The sequence below is a fragment of the Cydia pomonella genome, unplaced genomic scaffold, assembly GCF_033807575.1.
Source record: "Cydia pomonella isolate Wapato2018A unplaced genomic scaffold, ilCydPomo1 PGA_scaffold_56, whole genome shotgun sequence".
Lineage (NCBI taxonomy): Eukaryota > Metazoa > Arthropoda > Insecta > Lepidoptera > Tortricidae > Cydia > Cydia pomonella.
Window position 1 is genome coordinate 1 of NW_026907889.1, and position 18,266 is coordinate 18,266.

General features: G+C 40.8%; 2 protein-coding genes across 2 annotated transcripts; both read left to right on the top strand.

Annotated features, from left to right (window-relative positions):
• Positions 1-2,949: 2,949 nt before the first annotated feature.
• On the top strand, positions 2,950-4,039 carry LOC133534105 (uncharacterized). The gene is made up of 2 exons (XM_061873193.1): positions 2,950-3,371; positions 3,573-4,039. Exons 1-2 carry the CDS (start codon positions 3,226-3,228, stop codon positions 4,030-4,032), a joined length of 606 nt encoding a protein of 201 aa, XP_061729177.1. The 5' UTR covers positions 2,950-3,225; the 3' UTR covers positions 4,033-4,039.
• Positions 4,039-17,831, top strand: LOC133534104 (protein Jumonji-like). The gene is made up of 7 exons (XM_061873192.1): positions 4,039-4,182; positions 5,817-6,053; positions 6,853-7,048; positions 7,573-7,802; positions 12,407-12,518; positions 13,302-13,396; positions 17,442-17,831. Exons 2-7 carry the CDS (start codon positions 5,913-5,915, stop codon positions 17,676-17,678), a joined length of 1,011 nt encoding a protein of 336 aa, XP_061729176.1. The 5' UTR covers positions 4,039-4,182; positions 5,817-5,912; the 3' UTR covers positions 17,679-17,831.
• Positions 17,832-18,266: the final 435 nt, after the last annotated feature.

Sequence of the window (18,266 nt, forward strand, 5' to 3'; positions counted from 1 at the left end):
AAATAATTCTACTTTTAACGATATCTACTATACTTGACAATTAGTTGTATCCGCAATTCGGACCGTATCTTACAAAGTTTTTTTTTTCCAAAAAAAAGTTGTCGATTGAACTGTCAATTGATGTTCGTTACTTCATTATTTCCGTAGGTATTATTTAATTGAAATTTCTTTCGTTTTGATTTATTGCGGTAATTAAACTTAATTGTTAGAATACCTTAAAAAACATGAGTGAAATAGTGATGAAGGCGGATTACATTTTTTCAGGTTGTATTTTTACCTTTCAAATATGTTCACACTGCTGTCGTGAAATTTTTTGTGTACTACACGAGATCAAAGTTATTTACATCTCGTGCGCTTTTGAGTCCCTTACTGCGAAAAATAAAATCTAATCCGTCTTCATCACTATTTAACTAATTAAAATAAGCACTCGAAGAAATATCAAACTTTGCTCTCTTGTTGTACAATAGTACATTGTGCAACGAGGGGGGTAAGTGAAACTTTGGAAGCGAGGGTGGTAATTTGCAATATTCTTACCCCCGGAGTTACACACAATGTTTTTCATCACACGTGCGAAGAAAAAACTAAATTTTAAGCGAAATAATTCTTAAATACGGTGACATATCAAACATTCGTCCGCCATTTTGTAATTTCTTGGCAGGTGAGGACCTATTCGGCATTCAGCCACGATTGAAAGTTATGTAAATAAATTTTAAACGGCTGTTAAATTAATCAAATTAAATAATTTTAAACATAAACAAAAATATTACATTTTAAACGTCAGCATTTTAAAAGTAAAACTCATTTATGCTACTTGGTTTGTATGAATAAGTGACATAATTAAAGAATAAAGCTATAACTCCTTAGGGAATTATAGCTTCACAATCCATAACTCCCGCGAGAACAAAATAGGCCTTTGTCCTTCAGCACACCTGCATGAAATAAGATCTTTTTCGAGCAAGTGTGATGAAAATAACTATTTCATTTTTTTTCCAAAATATATATATATATATATATATATTTATTTTATTTAGAAAACAAACAGCCTTTTACAAATATGTCTAAAGTAAATGAACTAAAAATAGGCCTAAAGTTTCCTACATTACTAAGAAAACTATTACATGGAAATGTAAATTACGCAATTATAAATTACCGGTTTAGTTGTGTGCTACATGCAAGTAAGTTAAGAAAACATACAAAAGTATGAAAAATATGACTGGAACCAAATTGATCAATTTCTAGAAAACAAAATTTGCCGAACTTTGTTCTTGAACACGGACAAACTATGAACAAAAATATCTATATCGTTAAGAGATTCATTATACAAATAACAAGTGCGCCTAAAGAAAGAGTTTTTAGCATACTGTGTGCCACAGGAGGAAATAGAAAATGTGGGTTTAGAACGTGAGGTGAGAAAATATGGTTACAATTTGCTTAAGTTTTGGAGGGGGGAAATGGCGAGAACGAAACCTCGATTTCAAAGATTTTTACGCTGGATTTTTCGCATACGCTGCAGTTGTCCTTATCGCTCTCATTTTAGGAGCCTCGTCAGTGCGAAGGAGATATATAACTAAAATTATTAAATCTGGTATTTCCTCATAAAAAGTAATATTTACTTTGAACGCCACGGCTATAGTGTGCGGTGGTCATCGTGAACTTTCTCGGAATGGACGAAAGTTAATATGGGCTGTGGGCGCTGTGGCCGCGTGCGTCAACGTTGACGACCGGTTTGGCCTAGTGGGTAGTGACCCTGCCTACGAAGCTGATGGTTCCGGGTTCAAATCCTGGTAAGGGCATTTGTTCGTGTAATGAGCATGGATATTTGTTCCTGAGTCATGGGTGTTTTCTATGTATTTAAGTATTTATAAATATTGATATATATCGTTGTCTAAGTACCCTCAACACAAGCCTTAATGTGCTTACTGTGGGACTTAGTCAATTTGTGTAATAATGTCCTATAATAAGCGGTGATGTCCGAGTGGATATGACGGCCGACTTTCAATCCAGAGGTCGCGGGTTCAAATCCTGGCTCGTACCAATGAGTTTTTCGGAACTTATGTACGAAATGTCATTTGATATTTACCACTAGCTTTTCGGTGAAGGAAAACATCGTGAGGAAACCTGCATACATCTGCGAAGAAATTCAAAGGTGTATGTGAAGTCCCCAATCCGCATAGTCTAGCGTGGGGACTATAGCCTGAGCCCTCTCGCGTATGAGAGGAGGCCTGTGCCCAGCAATGGAAAGTATATAGGCTGGATTATTATTATTAATGTAGTGAAAGAAGATGTATCATGAAGCTTCGTGTATGTCTTCTGCAGCTCCATTGCTCGATTGAGGCAGTATTTACCTCTGACGTTTCGAGGACGGCATTGTCCCCGTGGCCTCGGAGAATACTAGCTAAAGTTGACACCAATGTTTTAGCCGCGCGAGTTTTTCGTGCTACCCGCACCCGTTTTGCGCACTAGGGATGTTAATCACTCGACACACAACACTCACGATATTTGTTTTCGCTGATACATTTACTAATGACTGGATTACAATTGAATGAGATCCTAAAACCATCTTTCCGATTGAAATTGATTTGTTTTTTTAATTTCAATGGCTTCACTACGATCCGTAGAAATGATTTTAGGGTTATGCAGCTCAATCCAGTGATTTGTTTGACTAGTAAATGCTCGGCAACCACAGACTTGTCCTCGAAACGTCGGAGGTATATTAAAAACTTAACTTTACGCTATTAATATTTTGTCCAAAAGAGAGGTATGGGCATTGTGAATGTCATCTCGCCTTGTGTGGTAGGGCACAGCACAGCGGATGTCATTCCAGATCTAGAGCAGAGCCCAACTGGGGAAGTACCTCCACCTTACAGAAAACCGCAGCCAAATAACACTAGACCCTACTCATAGTGTTGTGTTACTTGTGTTCCTGCCGGTGAGTAAGGTTGCCAGAGCTCAACGAGGGGGGTGGGGTTAGGGTCGGCAACGCGCATGTAACTCCTCTGGAGTTGCAGGCGTACATAGGCTACGGAGACTGCTTACTATCAGGCAGGCCGTATGCTTGTTTGCCACCGACGTAGTATAAAAAAAAAAATTAAGTCCCGTTTTAGTCAGTTTTTTTTTGTTAACCTTTTGACCGAGGATAATCAGACTTCGTGCGTTCCCATATGGCTCACGATGACACGCCGCGTTCGATAGATGTGGCATTCAAAGGGTTAAAGATTATTGTGTATGTTAAAGGTTACGCTTGTATTTTTTTTTAAATACAGGAAACCGAAAGTTGCTCCGGTCAAAGAGAAGAAAACGTTACCGAAGCGTGCGGCGAAGGCAGCCCCTGCCCAGGAAGAGGTGGCCACCAACACGAGACTTCTCAGGAAGTAAGTATGATAAGATCTCTGCTTGGCCTTACGGTTGACTGGTAGAGTACAGAATGCCTTTTGTACTGTAAGGTTTTCTTTTGTGCAATAAAGGTTAAATAAGTAAATTAATAAGCATATTCTGGGGATTACGGTAAATCCCGGGTTTATTTATCCCCTTCATATGATACAGGTATATACTTATAGAACCTATTTTTCCAGCTCCCGCGACCCTCCGCCGCCAAACCCGGACGTGTACGAGTTCGACGAACTAGAAGGCTCTCGGCCTCCCTCGGGCCTCCGCCGCCGCAACCAGCCCACCCCCGACCCCCCCGCGCAGAGCCCCGAAAGCATACAATACATGGACATATGCCCTACAAGCTCTCAACTAGCCAAAATTAATACCAAACAAAAAGAAGTTGGGAACGTACTTAGTGTCAGCTTGGTACCTGAGGACGATATATATAAGAAGCGGAAGAATTTGATAGATAATCTGACGAATAGTCCAGCGCTGTTAAACAAGATTTTCAACTCCTTACCGACAGAACTTCAGAACGAGCTTGGGAGCTTGGCCACGGAGGGGACTGGGCGGGAGGAGGCTTATTTGGACGAAAAGGCGGGGACGGTCTTAGAGGCACCCACGTACTATCCTACGGTTGAGGAGTTTGAGGTAATATATTAGTGTTTATTGTATCCACTGCTGACAGAACTTCTCAATGAGCTGGGGTGCTTGGCCACGGAGGGGACTGGGCGGGAGGAGGCTTATTTGGACGAAAAGGCGGGGACGGTCTTAGAGGCACCCACGTACTATCCTACGGCTGAGGAGTTTCAGGTAATGTATATTTTATTGTATCCACTGCTGAACAGAACTTCTCAATGAACTGGGGAGCTTGGCCACGGAGGGGACTGGGAGAGAAGAGGCTTCTTTAGAGGAAAAAGCAGGGGCGGTGCTTGAAGCAACCGCGTACTATCCTACGGCTGAGGAGTTTGAGGTAATGTATTAGTGTTTATTGTATCCACTGCTGAACAGAACTTCTTAATGAGCTGAGGAGCTTGGTCACTGAAGGGACTGGGAGAAAAGAGGCGTATTTGGGGAAGGCAGAGACGGTCTTAGCGGGATCTACGTATTTTCCTAAGGCTGAGAATTTAAATCTGTTTTAGAAATGCAACGGATACCGGATATGCGGCCGCTGGATCCGCCGAATATTCGGTATCCGGAAGCCGGATATCCGGCTAAAAGTTTGGTCAAAAATTAATTAAATTAGATAGCGCGCTTGCTCAAAGTTCGATGCAGGTTGCAACTTATTTATAGTTATAGGCAGCCGTTTATAAATAAGTAAACTAAATTCACATACTGCGAGAATTGAATAGCGCAAATTACAATTTTCTTCGTAAGTGTTTTGCGCGCTGCGGCGCCTGCGGGGCAGCCGCAACAGTCTCCTGGCAATTATAGCTGACAGGCTTGACAGTCAGCTTCTTGTGCACTGGACCAGGGTACACTCACTGGTAGCTACATACACATGGCTCACATGAGTGTATGTAGTTATTACTAGTATATGTGACTGGCTCCAGTTTAAACCCTAAAATATTGTAAGTTTAAACCCTAAAATATTGTAAGTTTAATTTATTTCAATAATAATTTAATATAATTTTTAGAGTAAGTCGTACTAACACTGTATGGACCAAGGTCTGAAATAAATGATTTTTATTTTATTTTATTTTATTGATTTAATATTTTCATAGCGAGTGCAGATTTATTAACTTTGTTTCGTTATTTATAAGATTTAGTAGTGTTTAGTGCATATTGTATTCATAAATATCGTGCTAAATTACTATCCGGAATCCGGCCGGATACTAAGCACTATCCGGAATCCGGCCGGATACTACGCACTATCCGGAAACCGGCCGTATTGTAAAAAATTGCCCGGATACCGAATAGTAATTGGATATTCGTTGCATCTCTAATCTGTTTATATTCGTTTCTTAACTTTATATTACATTTTCACAAGCTTAGTTAAAATTGAGTTTAAGTAACGCAACTTTTACCCTAGTCTTACATTATAATCATGTTGTTGTTGTCCTAAAGCACCCCAGAGGTGTAAAGGGCCTTCACAAGCTCGCGCCACGCCTTCCTATCTTCAGCTCGTCTTCTGGCCTCGCTCCAGCTCAACCCGACCGCTCGTAACTCTCTTAGGACGGACCGTTGCCAAGAGTGTACAGGACGCCCCGAGCCTCGGCTTCCGTCCGGTTTCCACGCGATAGCTATGGTAGCATTATTCGTTTCCCCTCTTCGAATAAATCATGTTAGATCGGTTAAAATAAATATTAGGGGCAGAGAAACACTTGTAGAGGATCGTCATACTTTTTCTATTGCGTCTTGCAAAATAAACTAAGTTTTTATCTCCACTTAACAATGTTTATTATCATGAAATTATGTGTATATGATTATTAACTTATTATTTACAGGATCCGATAAAATACTACGACAAAATCGCCCCCGAGGCCTCAAAATACGGCCTCTGCAAAATAGTTCCCCCTGAAAACTTCAAACCAACATGCACGATGAGCGACACGATCCGCTTCGCGGTCATATACCAGTACATCTCCAAGATGTTCAGCCGCTGGGGCCCCGTGTCCAGGGAGCTGGCTGCCATCAAGGCGCACCTGCGGACCCAGAGCGTCGTGTTCGCGCGGTCTCCCCTCGTGAGTACACCCTCTACCCGCAGGCGACATGATCCAACTCGAAGGCAACTCCTCTGGAGTTGCAGGCGTACATAGGCTGCGGAGACTGCTTCCCATCAGGCGGGCCGTATGCTTGTTTGCCACCGACGTAGTATAAAAGAGTACACCCTCTACCCGCAGGCGACATGACCCAAGTATCTCCTAGGAATAGTTCCCCCGGACGACTTCAGACATGAGCGACACGGTCATATACCAGTACATCTCCAAGATGTACAGCCGCTGGGCCCCCTTGCCCTGGAGACCCAGAGCGTCGTTGGTAAATAAAAATAAATAAGCTTTTGGCAAAATTTCATTTTTGGTACAAGCTTTTATCGCTGACTGTACTTTTTTTTCCACAGGCAACTAATACAATAGACAATTCTAAGAACCCCAAACACACTTAGGTTGCGTTGTTTTATCACAAAGTTCTTAAGGCCACCTCTTGTGTGCCAAAAGTATGCTACATTGGGTTCGGTTCCGGGCGCGTATGAAGGTATGCTCGTGTATCTTAGCTGTATACTTTTGGTTTGTTTACCTATATGATTCTAGTATTATTCTAGTATTATTTTTGTTTTTGACTCCTAGGAAAAGCATTGTATGCAACGTTGTATAAATAGTGCAAAAAATGCTCGTGGCGTATTCCTTTACAATGTTCGCCTACGCCTTCGGCTCCGGCTCGCATTGTAACTCACGCCACTCGCCTTTTTTGACCCTTCTTATACAACTGTTGCATAAAATACTATTTCGAGCAAGTGTGATTAAAAACCTGTTACTGTTTTAGTTGGACGGCAGCGAAGTGAACCTCCCCAGGCTATACCACGCCGTGGAACGCAACGGCGGTCTCAGCAACGTCATACAACGCATGCGGTGGGGCCGCGTCGCCGACGAGATGAAGCTGACCAAGTTGCAGCACCCGGAGCGCAAGCTGGACCCCATATACATGCGATATCTGCTGCCCTACGCCACGTTGTCCGATCGTAAGTTATTAAGATAATCAATCATTTATTTCATATAATGCAAAATGTGAACCTTGAATGTATGAGAACAGTAGTTGTTTTACCAGGGGGTTGTGTTTAACCGCTCGTGCTAATATTGATACCCGAGTAAGGGGAACATTTCAAAATCGAATCTAGAGCGTTGTGAGGGTTTCAAGGCACGTTTGTTAAACAAACTTTGCTTTACCACCACACCAACGCAAGGAAAATACTACTCGTAACTGTAAACCATCATACGAAATCAATCCAAAGTGAACGTCATTAAATATTTATCATTTAAATTTATCATTTAAAAGTCAATTCTACCAGCCAACATAAGAAAACAACCGCAAATTTTAAATTAAATTACTTTGCAACACATGTGGATAGAATCCAACTTTCTTATCCGTTTTTGAATAATTAAGAGAGCTTTTACGATCTATTGTGGTGAAAATAATCTTTAAACCGAGCCCAAACTACTGTTTCATTAGCAAGTAGCAATTTTTAAGCTCTTTTTCCATTCACAGAGGAACGCCAAAGTATAATGGCGGAAGTGGAAAAATGCTGGACCACCAAGTACCAGAAGATGCTAGAACGGGCCCGCAATCCCTTCCAGCGTCAGAACCGGATGCTGGGCACCGAGTGCGAGTCGGAATCTGACGACGAAGGAGAGGATGGAAACACAGCTGGTGCGCTCCAAGAGGCAGAGGACTGCATAGTGCAGGGGCGCACAATGAACCTCGTCACATTCAAAAAAGTAAGTCTGAATCTGTCGACGAAGTGGAAGATGGCTACACAGCTGGTGCGCTACATGAGGCTGAGGACTGCATAGTGCAGGGGCGCACAATGAACCTAGTCACATTCAAAAAAGTAAGTCAGAATCTGTCGACGAAGTGGAAAATGGCTACACAGCTGGTGCGCTACATGAGGCTGAGGACTGCATAGTGCAGGCGCGGACCATGAACCTCGTCACATTCAAGAAGGTAAGTCAGAATCTGACGACGAAGTGGAAGATGGCAACACAGCTGGTGCGCTACATGAGGCTGAGGACTGCATAGTGCAGGGGCGGACCATGAATCTCGTCACATTCAAGAAGGTAAGTCAGAAACTGACGACGAAGGGGAAGATGGCAACACAGCTGGTGCGCTACATGAGGCTGTGAACTGCATAGTGCAGGGGCGGTCCATGAACCTCGTCACATTCAAGAAGGTAAGTCAGAAACTGACGAAGAAGGGGAAGATGGCAACACAGCTGGTGCGCTACATGAGGCTGAGGACTGCATAGTGCAGGGGCGGACCATGAACCTCGTCACATTCAAAAAAGTAAGTCAGAATCTGTCGGCGAAGTGGAAGATGGCAACACAGCTGGTGCGCTACATGACGCTGAGGACTGCATAGTGCAGGGGCGGTCCATGAACCTCGTCACATTCAAGAAGGTAAGTCAGAATCTGACGACGAAGGGGAAGATGGCAACACAGCTGGTGCGCTACATGACGCTGAGGACTGCATAGTGCAGGGGCGGTCTATGAACCTCGTCACATTCAAGAAGGTAAGTCAGAAAGTGACGACGAAGGGGAAGATGGCAACACAGCTGGTGCGCTACATGAGGCTGAGGACTGCATAGTGCAGGGGCGGTCCATGAACCTCGTCACATTCAAGAAGGTAAGTCAGAAAGTGACGACGAGGGGGAAGATGGCAACACAGCTGGTGCGCTACATGACGCTGAGGACTGCATAGTGCAGGGGCGGTCTATGAACCTCGTCACATTCAAGAAGGTAAGTCAGAAACTGACGACGAAGGGGAAGATGGCAACACAGCTGGTGCGCTACATGAGGCTGAGGACTGCATAGTGCAGGGGCGGACCATGAAACTCGTCACATTCAAAAAAGTAAGTCAGAATCTGTCGACGAAGTGGAAGATGGCAACACAGCTGGTGCGCTACATGAGGCTGAGGACTGCATAGTGCAGGGGCGGACCATGAACCTCGTCACATTCAAGAAGGTAAGTCAGAATCTGACGACGAAGAGAAAAATGTGGGAACTCAGCTGGTGCGCTACATGACGCTGAGGACTGCATAGTGCAGGGGCGGTCCATGAACCTCGTCACATTCAAGAAGGTAAGTCAGAATCTGATGACGAAGGGGAAAATGTGGGAACTCAGCTGGTGCGCTACATGGGACTGAGGACAAATAAACACACCCAAAAAAATCGATAGTTAGTACATAATCGAACTATTTTTTTAACTAATATAAATGAAAATACAGGTCTGTTAACTAAAGCTGGCGCGTTCACAGTACTCACACTTATGCAATTTCACTATACAGCATGTTTAAAAATAAACCTCCAAATACAACACAGCGCCGCGCGTCGATCACACGTGACTGACTGACACTAACATTTACAATAACATCATGCTGTATTTATAAACAGTAGCAAAAGAAAAACAATAACTGTCTCCTTCACGCTCATAAGATAGACCGCGCGCGAGAGAGACGGGCAGACTTTTCATGTTGCGTATGCAGTGCGACGTCACGCCGCGCGCTTATTCACAGACACTACACAAGCGCAATGTGTAAATGTGTTGATCGCGCCAGCTTTAGTTAACAGACCTGTAATAATAAAAACAGTTTACTATTAAATATTTTTAACAAAATACATAATGGATATATACAGAGGATTACTATAACTAGCTTAAATCTAAAATAGGCCCTTGAGGCATTGTACCTAGGATGCTGGTGGCATTTCCTCGTTGTATCGCAATACTGATAAGTTGTGCGAGGAAGCCGCCAGCTCTTCGGCCACCTCACCAATTACGTCAACCAGACGTTTCGCTTGTGCGCGCTGGGACCCCATTATTCAAATTGTTAACAAATTTGAAAAAAGTGTTTACATACATACATTTCTTATGGGACCGTCTGCAATTATCGGGGGTTCTTATATTAGCGAGAATCCTGACGTATTTTTCAATAATAATCAGACATAGAACTTATTGTGGCAAAAACGAGTGCTTGAGAAAATGAAACATCGACAAATATGTTATAGATAAGTCAGTCATAGATTAATAATTTCAAGAATGCAAATCAATTATAAATCGGACCATAATTTCTTTAATACATATATTAAGTATTTAAAAATAAAAACGTTAAATGTAGAATACTGTGCCAAAAAATAAGAAACTACCAATTGGCTGTATCAAAGAAGATATCGAACGTGCTGTGTATTTTGCGGTACGCTATCTTTTTATACAATGTTTAAAATATATTTTCTGCCCTCCGGGCGGACTTTGCTCCCCGCTGCGCTAAACGAAGTTGCCGCTTTCCGCCTCCGTCTAGCAGAACAATAGTATGCGCACCACGGCAGGAAACGTAGGACATTCCATCCCGCGTGTTTGTCACCCACGCCTTCGGCTCGGGTAACAATTTTACACGCGGCACGCAATTTCCTACTTTTCCTCCCCTTGGGACACAAATAACTAATAACGCTAAGGTAACATCGATAATAGAAATGTCGATATTTGATTTTGTCAATCACTTTATTTTGCCACAATAACTTCTATGTATGGTAATAATCATTCAAAACGGATACGGTCTTCACTGTAGAAAAGATACACTGATTGAGTAGGATGTTATATCTTTTGACGTAATGACTCTTTGTTGCCATAATACAATAGAATAAAAACAGTAGATTGTTAAACAGTGTGTGGAAAGTGAACCATATCACCCGAGATATTTTCGAGGGTGAGATGGTTACTTTTACCCGAGTTAAACACTCTACTTTTCATTTCGACTATGAGGAAAGTCAAACACAAACAAGAAATGTAGGTTATGAGTTATGACTGAAATTGGCGCCATTTACATTTTGATCGGAAAAAATCTAAAACCATAGACAATCCGATCTTAAATTGGGATGTGTCTGAAACGGCCTTCATGAATACGCGCCTTAAAAAAGTGAAACTGAATGAATGAATGAATGAATGTAATGTAATGATAATATTTTAAACATTCATATTGATTTATTAACAAATATTTATGTTTATTTCATACATTTAAATATAAAATACAAGTAGTGTAATTTTTTGATAATGCAATTGACATTTAATTTCGATAATACTTTGTAGGAAAATGCGGAAGCTAATTTGAGAGCTTTCAACTGAATAATATGGCTTATATGGCTGTTAGCCGTTGCTCGAATTACAAATTTTAAAAAAATACTTTCCACCCTAGGGTGGGAAATGCAATTTTCCACCCGGCTATTAGCCTATGAAAGGTGAACTTTCCGATTAGGAGAGATTAATAGTACATTGTGCAACTAGGGGGTAAGTGAAATTTTGGATACGAGAGAATTTAAGACCCGAGTTTGCAATATTCTTACCCTCGGAGTTACACACAATGTTTTTCATCACACTTGCGAAGAAAAAACTAAATTTTAAGCGAAATAATTCTTAAATACGGTGACATATCAAACATTCGTCCGCCATTTTATAATTTCTTGACATATAATTTCTTTGACGACCGGTCTGGCCTAGTGGGTAGTGACCCTGCCTATGAAGCCGATGGTCCCGGGTTCAAATCCTGGTAAGGGCATTTATTCGTGTGATGAGCATGGATATTTGTTCCTGAGTCATGGGTGTTTTCTATGTATTTAAGTATTTATAAATATTTATATATTATATATATCGTTGTCTAAGTGCCCTCAACACAAGCCTTATTGAGCTTACTGTGGGACTTAGTCAATTTGTGTAATAATGTCCTATAATATTTATTTATTTATTTATTTATTATTTGACAGGTGAGGCACAGACCTATTCGGCATTCAGCCACAATTGAAAATTATGTAAAAATATTTTAAACGGCTGTTAAATTAATAAAAATTAAATAATTTTAAACATAAACAAAAATGTTAAATTATAAACGTCAGTATTTTAAAAGTAAAACTCATTTATGCTACTCTGTTTGTTTGAATAAGTGACATAATTAAATAAAAAATCTATAACTCCCTAGGGAGTTGTAGCTTTTTTTCACAATACATAACTCCCGCGGGAATAAAATAAGCCTTTGTCCTTCAGCACACCTGCATGAAATAAGATCTCTTTCGAGCAAGTGTGATGAAATAGTACATTACGATACAAGTGCGAAAAATAGGAAATTCGAAACGAGTGGCGATAAATTAAAACACGACCGAAGGGAGTGTTTTAAATCGACACGAGTTGCGAATTACCTATTCGCACATGTATCGTACAACGTTTTACAGTACATATGGCCCTTTAAATGTTCGACACAGTAACGTAATATGCTACTTCTCGCACTAGTGCTATAAAGTAGCCCCATATGTACTGTAAAATAAATAATGTGATCATATTTCAGATCGCGACGTCGCTCATGGACGCGCACTTCGACCCGTCCAAGCAGCCGCCGGGCGCCGTCGACGTCGAGAAGGCGTACTGGCGCGCCGTGCTGCTTGGCACCGAGCACATCGGTATACATTTAGATTTATAGTACCTGGGCGACCGAGCTTTGCTCGGTTATAACTATTTATTGTAATATGGTGGTGTATAGGTGGTAATCTTAACTATTTTTTTTACTAAATTAAACTTGTCTAAAACAATAAAAATTAAAAAAAAATATATAAATTTGAACATATAAAGAAAAAAGTTAGTCACCGGGCGAGATTCGAACCCGTAACACTCGTTTAGCAGTCCGCGTCGTAACCCGCTGAACCAGACGGACAGTGGCCGGCAACACGAAATTAGCGACCATATTCTGCGTCGAAAGAAAAACGCATGAAAACTCGAAAACACGCGTTTTCCCAAACATAAGACTAATCTAGATAGATTGTATACCCCCAAAAACCCCCATATACCAAATTTCAGCAAAATTGTTAGAGCCGTTTCCGAGATCCCGGAAATATATATACAAGAATTGCTCGTTTAAAGGTATAAGATATAGATTTATTTATTTATGCAACATACGATTACAAATTACATTCATGTCAATTTATCGACTTCATATTTTTCAGTGACCTCTATTATTATAATATAATAAGGGTGACAGTTGGTAACTACAGTTACCAAAAGCAATTAATTGATCTATATTGTTTTAAAAGTTGTTAATCAAAAGTTATATCGTTTTAGGAGTACAATATATGGTTTAATTATTTGCTCGTGTTACAGGAAACACCCGGTAGATGCCTCAAACGCATTAATGGGTAGTGTTTCTTTAGTTTGTTAATAATTTAATATATTTATGTTTTTTTGTTCAGTGGCCAACACGGCGTCCATAGACACGGGAGAGGAGGGTTATGGTTTCCCGAAGGACCCGCAGGCCGACTACGGCGCGCACCCCTGGAATCTCAAGGTAGGTTTCTAAAAAAAATATCGCTGACTGTACTTTTATATCAACAGACAACTAATATTAATCGAGACTATAAAGCAATTATTAAAATTCTTCGTGTTACTTTACGTATTAATTGGTTTTACACCACACCATTATATAGGTTTCAAAATATACAGAAGTTAGTTTCCAGTTCGTAATTTATGATATTAAAAACTTGTTGCATGTCTATAATAGTACATTATTGCAGAGGCCGGGAAAGAGCAATTCGTGGATGAGATTTGATTTTGTCGGACGACGCGAAGCGGAGTCCGACAAAGAAGACGAATCCACGAATTGCTGTTCCTGCCGAGGCATATATAGTGCTTTTCTCCAAACATGCGAGGAAATCAGGTAAAATAATCATAATTTAAACATGAACCAGCACTCAAATCGAGCCTTCACATCAAAAACGTTAAAATCAATTTCGCTCTTTAATTATTTTTTTAAAGTTAAAGGCACAACTATTCTGCCATTCAGTACCATTCAATATTCGCTCATTCAATATAATTGTGCAATATAAGCTGTATTTGCACGCATGAGATCCTTAAAAAAATATAAAAGTTATATAGTCTTTGATTTTATTAAGCAGTATTCGCACGATCATACACGTCAGTCTTACACGACTCTATCCTATATCTTGAAATGACGCTGACCGGGTCGTGTAGACGCGGCCCGCGGCTATATTAATTGGCTGTATGCCGTCCGCTAAAACACGACAATACTGTTTTTTTTTTATTTGAGTACAATAAGGTGAACATTTCCGAGCATATCGGAGTAAATAATATTATAATAAATAAATCTTCTCTGCTGGTGTCCGGGCGATATAGCCGTGACGATGTGCGCTCGCTAGGTGGGCTCTTTGGCGTAGACGGGGGTCTGTAGCTCTGTATAAAGACTAGCCCAGCGGGTTGTCCGGCATCAGTTCACGAGCGCCCACCTGGTGGGTTCCTGGCAGTGTCAGCATTCGAACCCTCGACCTCCTCACAGGTCCTGGCGCGGAACCCGAACAACGTGCTCCGCTACCTCGGCCCAGTGCTACGCCAGCTGGCGTGAAATATCGTAGTGTTAAGGCTGCACTCGACGCCAATGACCTCGCGCGTGTGGGCGGAGCTTTATACCCCTCACCGCACCACCCACTGCAAAAGATCGAGCGCGCAGAGCTATGCGTTCGAAATAGAATATCGCTTGCTCGCGCGTGCAATGCAGCACAGGTCCGTCTAGCAATACGACTTGCCTCGCACTGCCTCCGCAGAGGGGGGTAATGGTAGGAATCTAGGCGGAATTTAGGCTTATTGTTTTTAGAAATTGAGGCATAGTTTTATGAAATTGCAAAAAGCAAGAAAACCAAATCATTTTATAGTTCAGACTAGCTCGACGATTTATAGTTCGACGAGGACTGATCCTACTGACCTGCGGTATTTAGTACTGAAACGTGTCGCTAATGTCTGCAGATTCGATCGGAATAGGTCTGAGCTCGAAAAGACAATTTACTTGCGGGCAGGATTTTTTAAAAGTAATTTGCAGAATTATATCGAACCGGTCGTAAAGGGTTAATAGCGTAAATGAATTTATGTAATTTCCTGCCCAGTGTCAATATGGTTATTCCAAGTCAGATGGTCATCAGTGTGAACACCTAAACACACAGTATTCTTTGCAGTATTGCAGGAAGAAACATCTTCTTTTCTTTGAAACTTGATCGAGAGTATCATTGAGATTATGTTTTAAGCCTGAAGATTGAATTTGATCGTCAATATTTAGAAAAGCTTTTTTATAGTCCTTCTATCTTCTTACCTATTAAATCTTATACTTTACTAAAAACTATTTTCTACGGAAAATTCTCATTAGAAAATTGTTAGCGGCTATCCGGCGCATTGAAGCGTTTAGGTTCCAAGTTAGTGGCTGGAGAGACGCCAACGCGCTATCTGAGGCGCTGAGCGCGGAGACAGACTATTTGGCAACTGCGAGACTGGAATTAACTAATCGTCTGGATACATCGATAAACTTATTTATTGTAGCCGCGTATAAAGATTGCGATCGACGATCATTTAATTTATTTTTATTCTTGCAACAAATTTAATAAGTCTGAGAATTTAAATATTAATTATTTCTAGTGAGAAAATGCTAATGACAACATAAGTATAGGTATACATGAATACAGAAAAATGTATTCCCTCAACGAATGGTAAAAAAAACCCTTCAATTTCCTTTGACTACTCCAAATGACTATAATATGACCCGAGGGCTAAACAGTAATCAATAAATCATTAAAGTTCGCGCTTATCGAAGGGACGAGGGAGGGAGTTGAGTCAATTCCTATCTATTAATATTAGAACTGACCGCATCCCATTGGTAGTATTATATTCCATTTGAAACTGTTCACAAGCCACAGACAAAACTTGTCTGCGGTAAGCGTGTAGTCCAAGGTCTTCATTGATAACTTTTTTTAGGGAGCTTCTCTTCACAGACATCTGTATTGCCAAAAACTTTTGCTTCCGGACGGGGTTTCTTGCAATTTTCGCCTTCACTGCCTTTATTAGAGCTGGGGTCCGAACGGTGCGTGGTCTTCCAGACCTCAGGCGTCAATTCATTGGATAAAATATTACAAGCTTTTATTTAACTTGCCCTGTTAGTATGTATGGGACAAATCTTGCAAGTTAAATTTGACCCACTTCCCGGTTTCCGATGAAGCTGAAAATTTGCATACATATGTAAATCGGGTGAGAATGCAATATTATGGTACCATCAAGTTGATCTGATGATGGAGACAGGAGGTGGCCATTGGAACTCTGTGGTAAAACAACGCAATCTAATTGTGTTTGGGGTTTTTAGAATTGTCTCGATGAGTATTAGTTGTCTGTGGAAAAAAAGTACAGTCAGCGATAAAAGCTTGTACCAAAAATGTTTTTTTTTTCCATAAACATATTCGATTTTACCAACATCCCGTAGGTGAAGCAAATCCTGATTATTAATTTACGGTGTTATCAAGCTTAAATACTAAAAATTAGAATAAGTTCAACCACCAAAGCATCACCATGGTTGCATCATCGAAAACCCACATATAATATTACTAATAATTATAGAAACGTGAGAAACTCGTATTAAAGAAACCAAATTTAAATTTATGTTTCAAGGATCAATTAAGAATGTCGTTTGGAGGTTAATTTATATTCATAAGTTTTGTCAAAAAATGTACAGTCGATGTTAAATATTTATTTTATTTTATTAATTGACAATATGTTTACACGGCATTACAGACAAGCCAATACACTGAGAAAAACGTATATCTCAGTCTTGATATTGTCCAGATATTGTTGTGCATATGTGCACCTCGGCCGCTCCAATTTAATTACCAAAAGATGGTAACCCTTATTATGTAACTACTTAAAGATGGTAACCCTTATTATGTAACTACCAAAGGATGGTAACCCTTATTATGTAACTACCAAAATATGTTAACCCTTATTATGTAACTACCAAAAGATGGTAACCCTTGTTATGTAACTACCAAATACAATATGTGAGATGTGAGGAATGCATTTTAACTTGGAGAGAGGCTGGGAGAAGCGGGCAGAAAGAGATTTGAAACAAAGTTTTCCTTTGATGCATTTACTGAACAATTGGATGGTATCCTCACCAGAGAAAGGCAGATTATTTCCGAGGCTAGGGCTATTGATTATGAACGGCTGGGTCATCGGGGTGGGGCCTCGGGTGAGGCTCCGATGGTCATGTCCGTGTTCCTCTCTGTCGCTGCTCGGTACGCGCCGCTTATATAGGTGCGCGGCGTCGGTGTCCGCGGGGCAAGGGGTGGCCGCTGCTCTCCGGTCACCGATGCGTTGTGACGTAATCGTGACGTCACAGAATAATTCACCGAGCAAAGTTAATTTCGTGTATCCGACTATTCTCCTCCTCTACTGGTATTTCTCAACTGATTCTCGTGCAAATTTGCGAGCGGGTTCTATAATAGAGTTTTTTTGTCGATGAAGGTTCGCGAGGTTTACAGCTCTCTTTTAGAAGATTTAAATTTCAGATTCCCACATCCTGGCGTGGCTCATTCCTCGGCGGCGGCACCTTAGAGCTGTTCTTCGAGCTCCAGCAGTCTTTGAGCGGGGGCGGCCTGGCCGGGCTGGCGCTGGCCTGCCTGGTGCAGCTGGCGTCCGTGCGCCGCTCGCTGTTCGGCAACAACGAGCGCGCCAAGTTCCTCAACCGCCTGGCGCACGGCGTGCTCACCATATTGGAGAACACACAGGTACTAACACAAAAATAATCGATGTTATTCCACTAGAGAACATGTAACGAGACGCCTCGTCAGCAAGGCGTGTTGCAACCTAATATACTAAACCTATATTAATAACTATTTTATTTTATAATGTAGTACACTAGATGAGTGTAGTACATTCATTATAGATTAGTTTAATATAAATTATATTAAACTAATCTATATGAATTTATGCTATGAACGTCAATACGATTATAAAATGTCTAGAAATATAGATACATACACGTCATCATCAAAAATCAATACTTAATAAATTCTTCACAATATCAAATACATAATGATATAATAACAAATGGAAAAAAGTACATATAAGAGATTCCCTTGATTACAAATTACCATGTCCACATATTTCTTTTAAATCGCGTTTGAATCAATACAGATCACTGAATACATTGATAAAGATGAGTACAATCTAATACAATTTCGTGCTTCGAATTTGACAGGTGAACGAGATGGCGCTGTACATTTGCGGCAACTCTGATTGTCAAGTTGACGTTTGACAATTCAGTGACGGAAAAACATATGGCGCAGTACAGCGCCATCTGTTTTGGAAGTCAAACTAAGGGGCACGTTTTT